The sequence below is a fragment of the Lonchura striata genome, chromosome 11 (assembly GCF_050655825.1).
Source record: "Lonchura striata isolate lonStrDom1 chromosome 11, ASM5065582v1, whole genome shotgun sequence".
NCBI classification, from domain to species: Eukaryota; Metazoa; Chordata; class Aves; order Passeriformes; family Estrildidae; genus Lonchura; species Lonchura striata.
Window position 1 is genome coordinate 17,513,445 of NC_140713.1, and position 19,143 is coordinate 17,532,587.

General features: G+C 55.3%; 2 protein-coding genes across 7 annotated transcripts; both read left to right on the forward strand.

The window, feature by feature from the left end:
- The first annotated feature begins 301 nt into the window (after positions 1 to 301).
- On the forward strand, positions 302 to 11,971 carry FA2H (fatty acid 2-hydroxylase). The gene is made up of 7 exons (XM_021541050.4): positions 302 to 618; positions 6,338 to 6,433; positions 8,063 to 8,205; positions 8,315 to 8,421; positions 9,654 to 9,826; positions 10,291 to 10,543; positions 11,207 to 11,971. Exons 1-7 carry the CDS (start codon positions 352 to 354, stop codon positions 11,284 to 11,286), a joined length of 1,119 nt encoding a protein of 372 aa, XP_021396725.1. The 5' UTR covers positions 302 to 351; the 3' UTR covers positions 11,287 to 11,971.
- An 839-nt stretch (positions 11,972 to 12,810) lies between these two features.
- Positions 12,811 to 18,834, forward strand: MLKL (mixed lineage kinase domain like pseudokinase). 6 transcript variants are annotated; one of them, XM_085589693.1, is made up of 11 exons: positions 12,811 to 12,936; positions 13,570 to 14,139; positions 14,326 to 14,439; positions 14,542 to 14,716; positions 14,818 to 14,915; positions 15,041 to 15,176; positions 15,712 to 15,796; positions 16,196 to 16,344; positions 16,542 to 16,591; positions 17,052 to 17,192; positions 18,272 to 18,834. In XM_085589693.1, the coding sequence occupies exons 2-11, from the start codon at positions 13,683 to 13,685 to the stop codon at positions 18,322 to 18,324; spliced, it is 1,458 nt and encodes a 485-aa protein (XP_085445819.1). In that variant the 5' UTR covers positions 12,811 to 12,936; positions 13,570 to 13,682; the 3' UTR covers positions 18,325 to 18,834. The 6 variants fall into 6 exon arrangements, with proteins under 6 accessions (XP_085445819.1, XP_085445818.1, XP_031361700.2 ...); XM_031505840.2 differs by lacking the exon at positions 12,811 to 12,936 and having other exon boundaries at positions 13,303 to 14,139; positions 18,272 to 18,468; XM_085589692.1 differs by lacking the exon at positions 18,272 to 18,834 and having other exon boundaries at positions 14,326 to 14,716; positions 17,052 to 17,416.
- The last annotated feature ends 309 nt before the right edge of the window (positions 18,835 to 19,143 follow it).

Below are 19,143 nucleotides of genomic sequence, written 5' to 3' on the forward strand. Positions count from 1 at the left end.
CCCCACCCTGACCATACCCATGGCCCCTGGGGGGGCCCTGTCCCCTCCCCTGGGCACGCCCCATGTCCCCCTTCACCCTCTGGGCGCGCTGTGCCCCCTTCGCCCCGCTCTGCCTCTCCAGGGATGCCTCATTCCCACTTTCCAGGGTACCTGCGGTGGGGCGGAGCCTCCGCACCCCAGCCACGCCCACCCGTCCATGGCTGCCCAATGGGCCGCGGCGGGGCGCGGCCCGGGGCGGGGCCTGGCTGCATATGCATGTATGCAGATGAGCAGGTGCGGGCAGAGCGCGGCGGCGGGACGGGACGGGACGGGGAGCGGGACCGGGACGGGACGCGGAGCGGCGGCGGGGCCATGGCCACGGCGGGGCCGCGGTCCTTCAGCGCCGCCGAGGTGCGGGCGCGCTGCGCTCGGGGCGCCTGCCTGGTCTCCTGCCACCGCCGCCTGTACGACCTGAGCGGCTTCGTGCGGCTGCACCCGGGCGGGGAGCAGCTGCTGCGCCGCCGCGCCGGCACCGACGTGAGCGCGGCGCTGGACGGGCCGCCCCACCGGCACTCGGAGAACGCCCGCCGCTGGCTGGAGCAGTACTACGTGGGGGACATCGAGCCCGGCGACGAGCAGGTACCGCCGCGGGCCCAGCCGGGACCGGGGGCTATAGGGGAGCCCGGGGGCATATACGGGGTTGAGGAGTGCCTCAGGTGCCTGCTCCAGGGTGAACAAGGGCTATGGGGGCCCCACGTCTCGGAACTGGCAGATACAGAGGCTGTAGGGTGCCCCAGGGTGTGCAGGGTCTGTACGGAGTGTCCTGATCCCGGGACGTTCAGAGTGTCTCTAAGGTACCCCAGGTCCCAGGGCCGGCATGTACAGTGGTTCTATAAGGCACCCCACGTCCTGGGACTGGGATGTACCGAGATTATAGGGTGCCCCAGGTCCTGGATCGAGTTTTGATGGGGTACCCCAGGTCTGTGCTCTCTGGATCTGAGTAGTGCAGGGTTTATAGAGCATCTCAAGTCCAGAGTGCATGGAGTCTAAGATGTGCAGGGTCTGTAGGGCACCCTGGATCCAAACTGTGCAGAGTCTGAGCCATACAGGGTCTGTAGGGCACTCCAGGTCCAGGCTTATCAGAGTCCAACTTGCAGAGACTGGATAGGCTTTAGGGTGTACATGTCAGGGAGTGCATGTACCATGTAAGGTGTTTACTGCACCCAAATCTCAGTCTGAGCTGTATGGGACATGGTGTGTGTTGGGTCTGAGGAGGACAGGACCCATAGAATCAGGCTCTGTAGGGTCTGGGATCTACAGGGTGTGAAGGGTGAAGAGGACAGAGGATATCTGGGTCTCCTGGGATCTTGCATGGGTGGTGCCTGAGGTGTGCAGGGTTCCAAGATCCCATGTGCCTCCTGGCTCCCAGGAGTTCTCTGGGGTCTGAGGTGCAGGGGACCCTGAGGCCCACAGGGCACCAAGTGCACAGAGCTGGGTACTTACAGGGTCCCACTCCACAGCCACATCCCGCCCTGGCCATGCTAGGAAGCAGGGCTGATGGGTGGATCTGTCATGCCAGTGTGGCATGGAGATGTTGGGGTCTTTGGAGCAATGCAGGAGATGGAGCTCAGTGTCAGTTTTAGCAGGACTGTATGGCACAGAGTGGGCACTGGGGTTTGCCAGTGGTGAGCAGCCACTGCTGAGGAGAGGAGCCCAGCCATCTCCTTGACTGCCTGATGTCATGGGACACACACAGCTCTGTCCCCACTGTGCCAGTCCCGTGCTGTCCACGCAGAAGAGAGAGCTCCCTGGGGAAGTTCCGCAGCCTCCGGGTAGCACCGGGCACTCCTACCCAGCCACCAGCCCTCACAGCACACCATGGGCAGGATGCTGAGCAGCGGGGCCAGCCCGGCCCCCTTCACCAGCCCAGCAGTTCCTCTCTAGACATCCCAGCGGGGTCAGTGACCGGCCGGTCCCTCGGGCTGGTTGTTTGCTCTCGCTGGGTGTCCTCCCCAGGGCGCAGCCTCGGCCCCAGCGCCACAGACAGGGCTTTGTTTCAGCCTGGGTGCAGTGCCTGCATTTTCCCCGGACGGATGCCGGCGGTGGCACCTCCTCTGTTGGGACACTCGCTGAGCCGCCTCCTCGCAGGTGTGACGAGCCCAACGGGTTGGGGCGAAGGAAGGTACCGGACAAACGGGTTCTCCTGCCGAGGGGAGCTGCCACCATCCCAATGCAAATACATGGCGTGATAACGCCAGGGTGCAGGGAGATCAGACACTGCTGCTGCCAGATAAACCATCCCAGCCTGAACCACACAGGGCAGGGATTAGAACTGCCTGCTGGACAGTGAGGCTGTGTCCAGCATGCACTGATGTGTGAACTGCTCTGCCCTACTCCCCACCCCCCAGAAATCCTCTATGAGGAGAGGTGATGTCCTTGGTAGTGCTTGGGTTCATGCTTTGGGTGCTTTGGGGCAGGTGTAGCCCAAACAGGTCTTTGGAGGAAGTGTTATATTCCACAGCTTTGCCAGGGCCTCTCCTTGCCCGCTGGATTCCATCATCCCCATGCTGAGGGATTCAGAATGCTCTGGTCCCACAAGCATCCAGCATCCTCCTCTGCTTCCTTCAGAAATTTCCAGGATTTTTGGAAAGGGGGAAAAATGTGTTAATGCAGGAGAGATAAAGAAGATCCAGCCTTCATTCCACTGGTGTCTCCATGCCCCTTCCTGTGGCTCTCTCCTTTGGCCACAGGTCCCTTTTCTGTATCACCCAAATCTTTTTGACTAAGGACAAATTAATCTCTAAACATTTTATCTATGCAAGCAGGACATATAGGGGTGATCAAAGCGAGTACCAGTAATTACCTAAACTAGACAGTGGATTTTAACAGCCTCGCTAGAAGGGAACTGGATCATCTAATTACCCTTCCAGTTTGAGCAATGAGGGACTTTCATCACAGCCTCTTTGGGGTGCATGATGTGGCTGTGAGTCACAATCCTCCATCTTTCTCAGCTTTAGTGTCCTTCTCTTTCTCTTGCCTGTATTGCTGCACGTCAGGCTCTCCCTGGCTTTGCATCCCAGCCTGAGCACTCTTGGATGTAGGCGGGACACCTGGGGCACCTCTTTGGGGGTGATGTAACAAGAAGTCACTTTTTGTATTACTACTATGATTAGGAGATAAATTCACCTCCTTTTAATAGTCTTGCTGCACCCAGGGTTTAATGGGCTAAGACACAGCTTTGTGGGGCTCTGCCAGCCAGAGAACACAAACCACAGTGCTGCTGGGATGGTGCTGCTGGGATGGTGCCTCCACAAGCAAGCACCTTGCTTGGGCTCTCTGCACCTCCTGGGGTGTCCTCATGCTACATGCCTGTACCTGCACTGCCAGCAGAGCTTGTCCCATGTGGACACCAGCAAACTGAGCCTCTGAGGAGCTCAGTGAAGGTGCTGGAGGCTGTGGAGCAATGCAGAGGTATGGTAGGACTCCTCTGGGGTTTGACTCACTGGGCAAATGGATGGAAAATACCCCGGGTCCAGGGTTTTGGCAGAGCAGCTGTCTGCAGGCAGCATCACCCTATCTGAGCCAGGGGGAGGTTTCTGGCTTCTCTGCCTGTGTTTCAAGAGCACCGAACCCTGTGTGGGACCACCCTTTCTGTCTGTAGCTCACATCACATTTTGTTCTTTTAATGCCCCAAGCCCTGATGCAGGACAGCACTGGGGTGGCACAGCCAGTGCTCTCCAGCTGGGGCAGGACCAGTGCTGAGCTCCCTGTGTGACCCACGCAGGGCAGCCAGATGCTCGCAGGTGGATGCTGGGTCACCCAGTCACTGCATCGTGCCGTGCCCTGGGTGTTTGGCCCTGGGTGTACCAGCAGCACCTAACTGGGACTGCTGCTCACTTACAGGTGCAGTGCCTTGTAGGCGTTAACTTTCCCTTCCTTACATCAGGCCCCTTGTTCATTTTCCCTGGCAGGACCTGTTTGCCTGGGGACAACTCAGATGCATCTTCACCACGCACAGGTGACAGCAGAGGCCAGCTCAGCACAGCCTCCTCCCAACACACCTCCTATTTAGAGGAGAATGGACAAAAGCCCCAGTGCTGGTTCAGGTCTCATGGGGCTTGATCTCAGCAGGGCCTGCATGCTTGGGGCAGGCAGGAACAGGCCACACTTTGGAGAGCCAGTTGGGACATGCCAGGGTGGTTTGCATCCTGGTTGTGACACAGCTCCCGGTCCTTTCAGTGCCAGCCCCAGGGTGAGAAAGAGGAGAGCCTTCCTCCTGCTCCCCAGCTGAGGAAGAGGAGGGTAGGAGACAATTCAGGTGCTGACGGGGAGCTGCCATAGCACACAGGACAATGGCACCTCACTGATGTCACCCAGCCCAGGTGCTAGTGGTGAGGTGGGATGTGAGCCCCCCAGTCCATCTCCCTGACCTGGGAGGACCAGGAAGCCTCCAGCCATGACATGGTGCTCAGGCATCCACGGGCAGGGGAACTGGAGGTGTGTGAACATTTCGGAAAAGGGCGGAGAGGTGCCAGGCATTGCGTCAGCCCAGCTTTCTTAAGCATCCTTCCTGCTGCTGGCTAGGTTGTGGTGCAAGCATGAAGGTGGAGAGCACCAGCCCATTTCTCAGGGCATGGATGAGCCATTTCACTCTCTTAAAGCTAAATTTTCTTCCAAAGCATCTGCAGGGCAGAGGCAAAACCATAAATCCACCATGTTTTGCTGGATTTTAAGACATCCCATCTGCCCTCGGGTTTTGGAATGTCTGGCCAAAGGACAGAGTATGCAGCATGGAAAATAGCAGTAGGAATCCTCATAGAGAGGTGTGGTGGTACATGTCAACAGCTCATATCAGTGCTCTGCCTGCAGTAAAATTGATGCCAGTAGTATCCAGCCTGGAAATACTGGCTGGAAATATTCCCTGTCCTTCCCTACCCGCTGCCCTAAGCAAGGGGCTGTCTCAGAGCTGGGTGATCCAGTTCCTGTACCAGCAGAATGAGGCTTGAAATCCAGCAAGCCCAAGAAATGGGGTGGGAGCACAGCTTGCAAGGAGTGCCTGCGGTCGGTAAACAGTGCCTGAGCCCTGCCTCGGTGTCCCCAGCAAGGCACAGAGTTAAGTCCTGGTGTCTTGGCAAGGTGACACTTGCTTTCCTGCATCTCAGGCCCTCCTGCAGCTGCCAGGGTGCTGTTCCCCTCAGTAGGGTGGCTGTGCATCCCTCTCAGAGCAGTGGGGAGAGCATCCATTGAGGAGTTGGGAGAAATCCTTCCTCTCTGGATGCAGCACAGCTGGAAGCCCCCGTCGGGCACGGCTGTGCTGCGGCTGCCGGGCCACGCCGTACCCTGCTCCGGGTTAATGGGTAACTCAGGGTGGCAAAGCAGGGGGAAAAGGCATGTTTGGCACGTCCTGCTCGGGGAGCCAGCGCTGCCAGGGGGCACGGCCGCCTCGGGGTTTGCATGGGCACGGCTGCAACCCCACCGAGCCCCCCACCAGCGGCACGGCTGGCGCCGGAGCTGGCACAGCTGCAGGAAGGAGACTGCTGCTGGCAGCTGGCAACGTGTTTGCTTCCAAGCATCAGACAAGGCAGGTTTCTCCTGTTTCTCAGCCCGCCCTGCCAGTGGGACTGCAGCTGGGTCTTCATCCTGCCACCACTGTACCCGTGCATCCCCTGTGCCTCAACGTGCTCTCCTGAGCCACGACCAAACTCCACCTCGTATTCCACAGCCCATGGCAAAGGCACCCAGCCCAGTGTCACCCTGTGAAGGGCACTTTGCCTTTTTCCCTGGACAAGGTCTCTCCTTCTTTGCTTTCCCTTGTGCCCACAGCCAGGGTGGTGGCACGAGCTGTACCACACTCCCCAGGTCTGCCAGCCCAGCTTTCTGAGGGACCATAAAGCCAAGCTGGGCTTTTGTTGGAGATCAGTGGGGTGGGCGGAGGGAGCACTAACCCAGCAATGCCCCTTGCTTTACTGGTAGTGGCAAGGTAACCTCTGTTATGGCACTGCCTGTTTGTAGGAGAAAATGCTGCCCCAGGGCCCAGAGTTTCTGCATTGCCACTTTGAAGCACCCATGGTGTCCTGGCCATGGGCAGGGTATTCCAAACACTGGGCTCAAGGAGGTTTCCAAAGAGCCCTGAGCCCACGATGCTCAGTCCGAAGGGCAGGGCAGCTCACTGCCAGCTGCTTCCCTCAGGAAACCTGCTCTGCAGGAACTGACTGACTTAAATTCACCAGAATTTTTCCCATATTTGTTTAGCAGGCAGGAGCTCACTCTGGCCATACCCCTAAGTGCTACAGCCATCACCATCCCCAGCTGAATCCACCACTGGTGCTTCACCACAGAGTTTTCCTTCTCTTTTCAGAGCCTCTCTGAGACAGTGGATGAGAAGGAGGTGGTTGCTGCTGCCCAGACTCCAGAGCAGACAGATCTCTGCTACAAAACAGTGGATGTGGAGACGGTAAGAGCTCTGGAGCTTCTCCAGCACACTGTTTGCCAGAGTGCTCCTGGGAAACACCAGGTCTCCTCTTCCCTGCATGAGTGCTGGATTTCTGCTGGCCTGTTAAATGGGAGGGATGGCGTGAGGAAGCCAAACTGCTCCAGCCACTTCTGCCCTTTCTCCTGGTGTGGATGGCATTGCTCATGCTTTATTGCACAGGCGTGGCCACGCTGGGAGGCTCCCATTGCAGCAGCATGGGAGAGATGCCTTTCTCTGACAGAGGCTGTGCCCTTCCAGAGGGAAACGTTGCCAAGCCGCACCTTGCTTGCTTTTATTTCTTTCTTGTTTTATTTATTTTATGACTTTCTTTTTTTTTCCCCTTGCCTGAGCAGTCATAATGAGCAGTAAGGGATTCCCCAGCCTGGGCAGGGTGATCCCTGTGTGTGCAGGGTGCTTCCTGCCCTGCCACAGTGGGGATTTGTCCCCAAGGTGCCTTTGGCTGTCCCTGCCCTCCATAGCACCATTTTGCATGGTCCCAGCTGGTTGCTAAGCATGCTTTTATCTTGTAGAAAGTTGGGGGGGGGGTTTAGAATAGGAGAACATCTTTCACTCCCCAGATTAATATTTTATCACTGAGCACCTTTAAAAGAGATTGTACCATTTCCAAGTGACCTTTTTGCTTTAACTTTCCCCCTACCTCCCCAGTGGAGAATGGCTCTGTTCCCATCCCATGCTGAGGTTTCCCCTCCTGTGTGATTGTGTTCATCCCTGCCTGCAACAGAGCCCCCAGAATGCCCACAGCCACCCCAGCTTCTTGCCCTGGGCTGCCCTGAACTGAGCCATCCCCACCACTGGCAGCACAATCCCAGGTGCCAGATTGCTGTGCCAGTGCTGTGTGGCACAAGCAGCCCAAGGAGAGCTGTCAGGCCCAGGGCTTGGCCAGGCAAGTGTGGTGTCAGTCCTGGCATAGGGGTGGGACCAAGAATCCAGCTTATCTGGCCAGGCCAGCAGAAGATGTGTCCAGGGATGCTGGGCAGTGGAGGAGGTGGTGCTGCCAGTTGTGCCTTCCTATTTTCATGCCATGCCAATATACATACCCACACAGGTCCCTTCTTACTCTTGCACCTGAGTTCAGCCATCCTGTATCCCTGCTCTCCATCTCTTCCCACTTTGCTCCTCACTGGGGTGCCCAAACTGTGACTGCCTCATGTGTTCTTTGCACAAGGAGAAATGTCCTTGGCTGGGGCAGTGCCATGGGGATGGGATCCCTGTGCCACCAGAAGTGTTCTGCTGGGCAGTATCACTGCTCACTATCTAATCTCAGCAGCTCTAGAGGCAAAGAGCCTCAGTTATCAGGGCCTGATGCTGACCCAGGTCTGGGTACAGCCACCTTCACCTTGATCCACTGGCAGGTACCTGGTGGCACAGGGGTGAGCTAAGCCCTGGGGCTGATGTGTGTGTTTGGCCCTTTGTCTGCCCTGTGCTGGTGCTTGTGGGGAGCTCAGGGCACCTTGGAACCAGAAGCAACTGTTCTTGGGGCATGGGAGGGAGTTTGCAGCCCAAAAGCCTGCAGCAGCAGCTCAGCTTTGTGCCTGGTATTGGGATGGTCTGTGGGTTCCACAGCACTACAACCATTGTCTACTCCCTCAGGACCTGGTAGACTGGCAGAAGCCCTTGCTGTGGCAGGTGGGCTACTTAGGGGAGAAGTACGACGAGTGGGTGCACCAGCCTGTGGATCGGCCCATCCGCCTCTTCCACTCGGATTTCCTTGAGTTCCTCTCCAAGACAGCATGGTGAGCTCACAGGGTCTGCACTGTGCCCTGGGTGGTGCCTGCCCCAGGAGCAGGGGATGGCTCACCAGCCAGCAGAACACTTCCTCTGACATCTCCTTCTACCCCATAGGTACGTGGTGTTCATGGTATGGACGCCCGTGGTGCTCTATCTCAGCTGGGTCAGCTACACCTCCCTTGCTCAGGGCAACACCAGGCTCTTCTCCTCCTTCACCACAGGTAGGAGCAGCAGGAAAGCCTTTGGGCTTCCATTACTGACCCCACTCTGGGCCCAGGGGCAGGAATGCCCTGGGTGGGTGGTGACCTGCATCCCTTCCTCATCCCTCCTCCTGTACGTGCTCACCACAAGCCACCTGCAAGAGCAGCACGTCAGCACCTCTCCCTTGTGGCCACCAGCATGTCCCCTGCATGAAGCCACCTGTGCTTGCCCACCTCACCACAGGATTCACCCAGGAGATCAGTACAGGCACAGAGCCCTCTGACCTGGGCTGCAGTCTGCTCATTCTTGCCTCGGTTCCCTCAGTCCCCAAAACTGAGTGCTGTGGGTGCTGGGGTGTGTTCCAGTCGCCCACCCCGGGCCGTGGCTGAACAAACCCGGCTCTCAGCGCTGCCGGCGCCTCACAGAGCGAGGCTTGTTTGCCCGAAGCGCCTGCCCTTGAATCTCCCACTGTCTGCTCCCTGCTCCCCCGGGAATAACAAGCGTGGCCAGGGCAGGCTGTCTTCTTTGTTGTCTTTTTTTTTTTTTTTCTTTTTTTTTTTCTTTTTTGCTGGGTTCCCTATTTTTTTTGCAAGGTGCCACCCAGTGCCAGCTGTGCTGGGCTGTGGGGTGGGGAGCGCTGGCTACACAGGCACTCCCTGCTCCTTGTGGCATTCAGCACCTTGCTGCCAAGTTTTGTGGGATTTTTTTTCCTTAAAATAAGAAAGTTTTGGGGGAATCCAAATTTTACTAGAAAGGACGTAGGGCTGACAGCCAGCTCTGAAAGAAGGAGGTGGCTGAAAAATGTTCTGCGGGGGAAAGTGCCCAACAAGTCTATTCTTTTTCTCCCTGAAAAATAAACACCAACACCAACAGCACTGTTTTACTGTCACGAGTGCTGCCTGTGCAACTAAGATCCCTCCTGCCTTATTCTGGTGGGTGAAGTAGCTTTGTAATGGTGACGCAGTCCCTAGAGTGCACGTCCAAGCCCCTGTCGGAATCTGGAATGCAGGGAGCTCTCCTCACTGTCTTCCTGAGGCAGCAAGAGGCTGGCTGTTTCTGTAAATTAATAGGAATCAAAGGAAAATGTGGTTTAGAGCAGAGCTAGGGCAGTTAGCTCCCTAGAGAAGATCAGGACAGGAGGTGGGAGGGAGGGAGAGCTGGGCGTCACTCCAATGCCAGTGGGAGGATAGTGATGGATAAAAGCACCCATACATCGCTTGCCCTGCTGACCACTGCACGTCTTGTTGTGTAGAGTACTCCATCCCCGTCCACAAATACTACTTCCCCTTCATCTTCCTCCTGGGAATGATCCTGTGGTCCCTGCTAGAGTACCTCATCCATCGCTTTGTCTTCCACATGAAGCCACCCGCTAGTAATTACTATCTCATCACCCTGCATTTCTTGCTGCATGGGCAGCATCACAAGGTGAGTCACAGCCCCCGCCGGCACCCTGGGCCGTGGGAATGGTGGCCTTTGCCCCGCTGGACCCTGTTACTGTGTGGCCTTTGCCCAGAGCCTGTTCATGCCTGTTCAGTTGGCATCCCAAGCGAGGCACTTACCCAATACCAGCAAGGGCTGTAAAACGGCCTTGGAGGAGCTGGAATTAAATCTTCAAGCTCTGTGGTTGGGCAAGGCCAAAAGAGCCACAGGCTCCCTCTAGCTTTACTGAAGGAAATGTCCCTGTGGAGCTTGGGCACCTGCCAGATAAAGCCACCAAGGTGCCTGGGCACCTTGGCATGCACGAGGGGCTGCTCTCACCAGCGGGTACAGCTCTGGGGAGGGTTTCTGCAGTTGGCTTCTCCCAGATGGTTTTCCCTGATGCTTGGCAGGGATGTGCGAGGTAGGATGAGCTAGGAGCTGCCTGTCCCACTGTCCCTCTCTGCTTCCAGTCTCCCTTCGACAGCTCCCGCCTGGTCTTCCCTCCCGTGCCAGCCTCGCTGGTGATCGGCTTCTTCTACGGCGTCCTGCGGCTCCTGCTGCCCGAGGTGCTGGGGCTCTCGGTGTTCGTCGGGGGCCTCTGCGGCTACGTCATCTACGACATGATGCACTATTACCTCCACTATGGCTCACCCAAAAAGGGCACCTACCTGTATGGCCTGAAGGCTTATCACGTCAAGCACCACTTTGAGCACCAAAAATCAGGTAGCACCGTGTTCCCCGTGCATGCTGGCAGGGGCGAGGGCTGTCAAAGATTCAGTCTACCTACATGTGTGCAGCTGATTGCTCCAAAATGTTTGGGATCTGGGATGAGGAGAGCCAAGCATTGCACTGCTGAGGAAGCAGCATGTGAGGTGCTGTAGCCCACGGAGAATATTTCCTGGCTCCCAGGTTGAGGATGGGGAGCCAGAGCAGTGCAGGGGTGAAGGCAGCAGCCCATCTCACTGGTGGGCATCAGTGCTGCCTGGAATGCCAGGACAGAGGCCAAACCCCCATGGTGCTGGGATGTGGGTGACTATCCCTGCCTGGGGCAGCATCTCTTCCTGCTGGGAGGTGTTGACTGGTGTAGGGTGAGGCCCTGGGCTTCCCCAGATCCGCCCCACACTTTCCCTAGCCCAGTGCTTGCTCAACCTGCCCTTTGCCCAGTTTCCTAGGAGAAAACGCCCCATCCAGATAAGCTATCATCCATGGGGCTTATTGGCATGGCCCAGCCAGCTCCTGCTCCCTCTGCTCTTCCTCCTTGTCTTCATTTTGCCTTCCTCCCTTCCTAAAATGTGGACACTCCTCCCTCACCAATTAACACAGAGCCTTTGCAACACCTCGATGATGGTGGTGCCATGGGCTGAACTCTCTCTTCCCTGCCCACAGGTTTTGGCATCAGCACACGCTTCTGGGATTATCCTTTCCGGACACTCATCCCTGAGGAGACCTTCAAGAAAGAGGACTGACAGCCCCAGCCCAGTGCTCAGCTGCTGGCTCCATACCCCCTGCACTGGGGCTGGTGTCCCTCCCCAGCCCCCAGCGAGGCCCTGCCCCTTCCTGGGGGCTGTGCCACTGGCAAGGGGATGGGGGGCTGAGGATGGTGAGGAAAAGGGAGGAGGAGGCTGTGGGGTTCCCTGGTGGACTGCTGCCCCCACCTCGCTGCCCTCCCACTCCAGGCGATGGATGCACGGGCAGATCTGCTGCCTGAAAGATGAAGTGCCTGATGCCACCCTCCCTCCTCTGCCCTGGCACCTTGCTGGAGCCCCTGTCTCTCCTGGGGCGCCTCTCCCCCGGCACCCAACATGCTGCAGTTACCCCTATTGCCTAACTCATGCCAAGGGGATTCCCTGTCCTAGGTCCTTCTCCCGGCCCGATCTCAGCACAGGGTTTTCTTGGCCTGCAGCCCTTTTGGGATGGGTCCCACAGCTCTGGATTGTGCCTTTTTCTAACCGTGCACCCATATCTCTCTGCCAGATTTATCAAGTTCATGGTTTTCATAGACATTGGCTACTTGAAACTCGAACTCCAATGAAAACAATTACTATGAGATGCCTTTTTTGCTGATCCTGTGATTTTATTTTTTATTACTTTTTCCCTAATGTTTACTGCAGATATTTAAAGGTTTGAAATAAATTTATATGTAAAACTGTAGACACTACAATTGTAAATAAACTGTATATTTTGAAAAATAAAACTTTCTAAAAAGGGTCTGGGAAATGTATCCCTCAGGGCTGCTCACAAGTCTGCTCTCCCACCCTTCGTGTGTCCCTTTCCAGGTGGTGATGGCCCTTGGAGCCACCGTTCCTGGCTCCCCTCATCAGCCATGGTGAGGTAGGAGATTTGCAGGGGATATTCTCAGCAAACCTGTGTGATGCTGGGGCTATAGGTAAGCAGAAGCTGCCACTCACTTCTCTGAAGTTGGGCAATAGTGTCACATGCACCCCAGAGCTTCCCAAAATCAGCCTGGCCCTCTGACGAAGCCATCTGCAAAACTTCCTGCACTCCCAGCAGAGGTCAAGCCCTGTTTCCAGCACTGGTGGCCACAGCCCACCTCCTTTGGTGCTGGGGGCTCCTGGGGCTCAGAGATGGGGAGAGGAGCAAGGCTGACTCTGGAGGGTCTCACTGCACATGCAGGAAGTTCAGCAGGAAGTTCACCACCTTGCTGTGCGTGTTCCAGTGCCCTGGGCAAACCTTCCCACAGCTGCCAGCACAGCAGAACGAGTGGCAGCGCTCAAAATAGCAGAACCATGAATACAGGGGTGCACAACTTCCCCAATCCCCTTTTTCCCACTGCACTTCCTGTGGGCAATTCCTTCTTCCATCAGGCAAAACCCAGCACTAGGACATAGAGCCCTTGGGAATACCCCGAGCAGCTTTCTGGGAACTGGGAGCTGTGCTGGCGTGGGAAGCTGGGTTGCACAACGTCCCTTCCGCTGTGACACCCTTTAAACCCGCGCTCGTCCTGCCGTGCCCCTCCAGTCTGCGGAGGCAGCCGAGGTCAGCGAAGCAGGAGCAGGTAACAGAGGCTTTCTCCTGGCAAGCAGACGAGATCTTTCCTTGGGGGCTGTGCTGCAGAGCCTGAAGAGGACGGGAGAGTGGCTGCAGCTGGATTCTGGGTGCGTTTCCATCTCGTTTCCAGCCAGTAGAACCTGGCGCCCCGTCTCTTGGCTATGTCAGAGGGGCTGCTGCTCATTTCCCTGCAACAGCAGTGGTTTTCTGTCCTTGCTACCTGCATGGGCTGAGGAGTAGGCACCATCCTTGTGGGGATGCTGAGCACATAGAAAGAGCTTGATTTAAAATCAAAATCTTAAGTGGCAGAACAGAGCTATGGGGAGAAAATGGGGAGCAGCTGGGGATGCTGGGACTGTGAAGATGTACAAACCTTTATTAGATGGGTGACTACAGAGAGAGAGAGACATTGGGTAGAAATGAAAATGGATCTTTACAGCCAAAGGTGTGGGCTCTGTTGGTGGGAACCCAGGGTGATATGGGGCTGGAGCCAGGAATGCTGCCGGGGGGATGCTCCTTGGGTCACTGATGTCCCGGCTCCTCTGGTGGAAGCTCTCTGGGATGGCTCACACTAAATTAATGTACATAAATCAAGCCAAAACATCTCTTGCTAATGCAGAGAAAGATGTGCTACTACCACTGCTACCGATGTCTCTGTGTGTGCCTGCTCCAGTCTGCACAAGCAGCTGGAGATGTGAGGGGCTGTGGGAGGACATGTGCCATATCAGGGTGCTCCCTAGGGTGGAAGGTGTGGAAGAGCTGCATCTGGCTGATCTCTGAGCAGCACCTGAGGCTTACCTGCAGCAGACACTACCAGCCCACATCCCCAGCAGCCAAGCCCTTTGGTGCAAGCATGGACATCGTGGAGAGGGTCCTCTCTGTGGCCCAGGCCATCCATGCCCAATTCGAGCAGGTGAAGTGCTGTAAGCACCAGTGCCAGCGCCTCGTGGAGCGCATCCAGATTCTGCTGGAGCCCGTGAGGATCCTTAGGGCTCAGCCACGACAGCACATCTCCCACCATGAAGAGGAACTGATGAAAAAGCTGCTCCGGGCACTGGAGGAAGCCCAGAAACTGGTGATGAAATACAGCCAAACCAGCTGGATCCAGAAGTTCCTGCGAGCCCGAAGTACTGGTGAGGAGTTTGTCTGGGTGAATGAAAGCCTGGAGGACATTGCCCAGGGGCTCTCGCTCCTGCTGCAGGCAGAGCAGAAGCAGGCTTTCCTGGAAGCTTTCCAGTCAAAGACATGTCGCAGGCAGGATGCTGAGGACCTGAAGGATGACAGAGCTTTCTTGGACCAGGTGCTTGCAAGTGAGTGCATTTAGCAAACCGTCCTTCCCTGCCACTGGTGGCTGGCCCCTCTCTCCAGCTGTTACCTAGCTCTGGCTTGATGGCCATAGCCATGAAGAGCCAAAGGGACATTTAAACCATGAAAAAAAATCACACAGTCATGCTTGTTCATCCAGTAGCTCAACCTCTGCTTGTTTCTCTCCCTAGGTACTGAGGAGCCCAAAGATGTGCTTGAGGAGATCTACATCAACAGGGACTGTATGGAGAGCAAGATGGACTGGATGAAAAGTGAGCTGAACAAAGTCATTCATGAGATGGAGCGTAAGTCATTGTCACACCACCTGCACCCTGTGCACTGTATCTTTTCCCCCCAAGCCCTGCTTAATGTGTCCCTTGTTCCCTTCTGGCACATGGTGGGAGCAGGCTTGAAGAAGGTCAATGTTGGTAAAAGAGAAGACATCACTGAGATCAAGCGAGACCAACTCACTTTCCACAGGCACCTGCAGGACACAGAGAGCTACGACCTTTACGAGGGCGAGTACCTCAAGTACCCTGTTGCCATCAAAACCTTCAAGAGGCCACTGACCACTGACCCAGTGTGAGTTGTCCTGGGTGGGAACAAGTGTGGCCCCAGGAGGGTGGCACAGCACTATGCCATGCCTTGTTCCAGGGATCTCACCACGCTGTCCATTTCCACAGCAAGGTGAGAGACATCTTTGAGAAGGAGATTCAGACCCTGAAGAAGTTTGAGTCTCCAAACATCCTTCGCATGTACGGGATCTGCATTGAGGAGAACGGTAGGGGCGTCACATTAATGTCACCCTTTTCCTCCCCTCCCATCCTCAGTGCTAGCTGGTGGCACGTGCCTTGCTGTGGTCCCCTCCCAAGAGGTGGCACAAGGCAGGATGATTTTGCCTTGCAGATGGCAGCCCCTGCTTCTCCATCATCATGGAGTACTGTAAGCATGGGACACTGCGGGATGTGCTGAACAAGCAGCAGCACCTTTCCTGGGATATCCGCATTCGGATGGCCCTGGGAGCTGCCAGAGGCCTTTACAGGTGAGCACCTGTATAAATCAGTGAGTAATTTCACCTGGTGATCCAGGTGCAGCTTCCTGGTATCTCAGAATAAGCCGTGGTATCCTGTCAGACACTGATTCCCAGTGACACCACCTTGGGACACTGGGATGGGAGGGGTGTAGGGTAGGTAGTGGATTTGGATGCAGTAGCTCCCATCTACACTGGTCACTGTCCCCTACATCTGGCTTCAAGCCTGCAAAGGCCTGAAGGGGAGAAATCCCCTTCCCCAGATTTGGAAGTAGCCTGGAGCACGGCAGTTCTCCTTACAGGTCCTGCTCATCCACAAGGCTTGTTGCTTTGCCCACAGCAGCTCTTCCAGCACCTGCTGGAAAGGTTGGCTTGGCAGGGTTGATCCACCAAGACAAACAGAGAGCTGCTGGCTTCTCTGGTTGCATGTCAGTCACTGCCTCCATGGCAGGAGGGAGCACAGAGGTGGGCATGGGTCAGTCCATCATCATCATCATCATCATCACCATCATCATCACGTGTTGCCCTTGGTTCCATCCATCTGCAGGTTGCACCAGACAGGGGAGAAATCCCGACTCCACGGCTGCATCTGCAGCAGCAAGTTCCTGGTGGCTGGGGATTACTGTGTGAAGGTAAGCACCACACTTGGAGATGCTTTTGGGAGTTTTGAATGGTTTTGTGGATGTCTCCCTGCACCAACACTGAAGGGAACTGTGATGGTCCAGATAAAATTGGGTAGTGGCATCTCTCCTATGACTTTAGGCACTTAAACCTCCCTATCTTGGTCTTATCATCAACCAAGTGAGGGTTCCTAAGGCATCCAGCCTGGAATGAGCTGAAGCTGGGGTGATTCACCTGCCTTCACCTCTGGTTTTGCTTGCAGGAAGAGATTCGTGCTGGGCAGCACACACAGCTGCACACCAGCCTTTACTGCTCAGGGCATCTCACTCTGTTTTCTCCATCTTGGGGCAGTCCCTAGCTGCACCACAGGTTTCCACTCCTCCTTTTCTCTCTCTCATTCTCTCAATCAGCTGTCAGGATTTGAGCTGTGTGAAACAGAATCATCCATCAAGAGGAAAGCCAAGAAGGACTGTAAACAAGTCTCTATGTTGGCCTACATTGCTCCAGAGAACCTGAAAGACATCAACTACCCTTACAAGAGGCCCTGTGAAATATACAGGTGTGTCTGCCCTCCCAGGAGATGCCTGTGAGCAGGCAGGTGTCTGGCAGAGTAGCTACTGAGCTATGGAAGGAGGCCAGGTTTAATTTGACACACAAGCAGATGCTTCCAGTTGGCACAGCCTAACAGTTCTCTCCAGTAAAAGGGAGGAATACACGGTGGAATTAATAGTAACAATCTTGCTTGTCTCCTTCCAGCTTTGGGATCGTTCTGGCAGAGATTGCAACCTCCAAAATCCCATTTGAAGGTGAGACAGAAGTATCTGGTTCCCTACATAAAAGCCACATGACACAGTGTGGTTCCTGTCTGGCACTGGATGCTCCCTGCTCCTTCCTTGAGCATCCCATGCAGGTGCCAGTGGCAGTGCCTGACAGCTTCATAACTTCTCCTGAAACTACAATATAGTGAAGTATTGCTTGTAGTAAAGCAACCTGCTTAAACCACAAACATGCAAATAATTTTTGTTTCTATTGGATGTTTCTGGGCATTTATGTTTGAACACATCTTGCTCTACTGAAGCCCAGCAGTGTCATGCCAAATACAGTGGGGTTCATTGCAGACAGAGTTTGGGTCACTTCCCTGCTGGCTTCTCCCTGCCAAAGGCTGCAGGCAGGCTCTTGGCATGGCTTTGCACTGGGTTCCTCCCCAGCACCCTCCTGTGGTAGCAGAGCTCCGTCCTGACACTCCTGTTTGCACTTGTTCTCTAGGCTGCACTCCTGAGGAGATCGTGGAGAAAATCTGCAGTCACCATTACTGGGACCCTCTTGGGGAAGATTGTCCTGAAGACCTGAGGAAAATCATTGAACAGTGCCAGGCCTTTGAGCCTTCCCAACGCCCTTCTGCCGAGGGTAAGTGTCCCAGACACCTCCTCCCAGGCCCTTTGCATCCTTCCATCAGCTACTTCAGCAGGCAGTTTGTCCCTTATTTCCCCTATGAATTTGCCTAGCTTTGTGTTTTGGGATCCTGCCTTGACCTTTCTTTGTATGCTAAAAAGTCCCCCAGTTCTGGACCTCACACATTAACATTTATTTACCCATGCCATGACAATAATCCCCAGGCTGTTTGTGCATTTGGTGTCATATAAAAGTAGCTTTTTCTATCAGATAAGTAGGGGTAGGAAGTAGGGATCTGTGAGTTATCCCTATTCAGGTCCTGCAGATCCCATAAGTTGGAGGAGCAGCCACAACACTCTGCAGGAACATCTCCTGCCTTGAGCTTTAAGCAGTAAATCCCAGTCTTGGGCATTGCTCTATGACAGGGAAGTTTTCACTGCCTCTGAAGCTGGTTTGTGTCTGATCAGACGAGTAACTGGTCTCCATCATGAGATACAACAGCAACATCGGGAAATTATAGAGGAATATTTCTGGTGTGTTTGAAGTAACAGAGGTCACATACTTCCCTTGGCTCATCTGTCTAAGGGGAGAAAACTTCCTTCAATTTCATCCACTCCATCCTACAGGACCAGATCCATACAAGAGATGTGGGAAATGTGCCCAAGAAACCACTGAATGTCACATTTCCCACCAGTATGGCCCTGGCACAGGGACTAGCCCTGGCTGAAAAAAACCCGCCAAAATATCATTAGAGATGTTGACAAAGTCACATTGAGGAAACAGAATGGCTTTATTACCCTAATGTGATCATTATCCAACACCTACCACTGTGTGGTGCTGAGCTGGAAGGATGGTTTATTGCAGCTGTTCACAAGGGTGTTTCCATAAACACAGCTACTTCTGTTTGGGCTGTGCTGTCTGCTCAGGCCTGTCCCCTGCTAATTCCTGCCTGTTTGTGCTGGCCCAAGGAGTGTGACTCTGTGTCCCAGTTGTCATCAGTGAGGGAAAGCCATCTTCTCATCTGTTAAAAAAAAATCCAAACAAGCCTACCAGAAATCCTCTGTGTTCGTTAATGCCATCCTTGTGTTTTGCAGAGATTGTGGACTCGCTGGCTGACCTGGAGAAAAGCAGAAACCAAGGAAGTTAACTGTGGAAAGCGGGGCTGGGTGGCCAGAGGCAGCAAGGCCCGGGGTGCCCCTCGCCCCTCTTCCCTCACAGAGACTGATGGTTCAATGCTCCCGTGCTTGTTTCTCTGTGTGACACCTTCTCGCCAAGGGGCCCTGCCTGGGGAGAGAGGTGACCTGAAGAGAGGCTGCCAAGAAGCCTAGGGGGACCAGAGGGATGGAACATGGCTTCTTTTAGAGGAAAAACTGAGGGAGTTGAGCCTGTTCAGCCTCGAGAAGAGACTGACTGAGAGGGGATCCATCAGCGCCTCTGTTTGAAGAGAGACTTCAGAGGATGGACCAGGCTCTGCTGGGTGGCACCCAGCAATAGGACAAGAGCCAAGGGCAGAAAATGACACATAGGAAGTTCTAGTTGAATATGACAAAGAACTTTTTTCTGTGTGGGTGATCATACACTGGAACATTGCCCAGAGAAGGTGTGAAGTTTCCCTCACACGATATCCTCTGGCGATATTCCAGAGATATGTGGATGCAATCCTGTGAAACGTGCTCTAGGACAATCCTGCTTGAGAGGGAGGTGGGAGCACATGACTGACCGTGGTGCCTTCCAACCGGAGCCATCCCGGGATTCTCCTCCGCCCCGGCCCTGCCCCGGCTGCCCTGGGGCCACCTCCGGCTCCCCGTGGGGTCCCCCCGGTTCCCCCCAGAGCCTTCCCGGTTCCGCTCGGCTCACCTCGCGGATCTCCCTGGTTTTCCCCTGTCCTCCCCAGCTGCTCCCGGCCTCCCTGCGGGCCCCGCCGCCGCCATGGCAGCGCCCCGCCCACTTCCCCCGGTTTGAACGC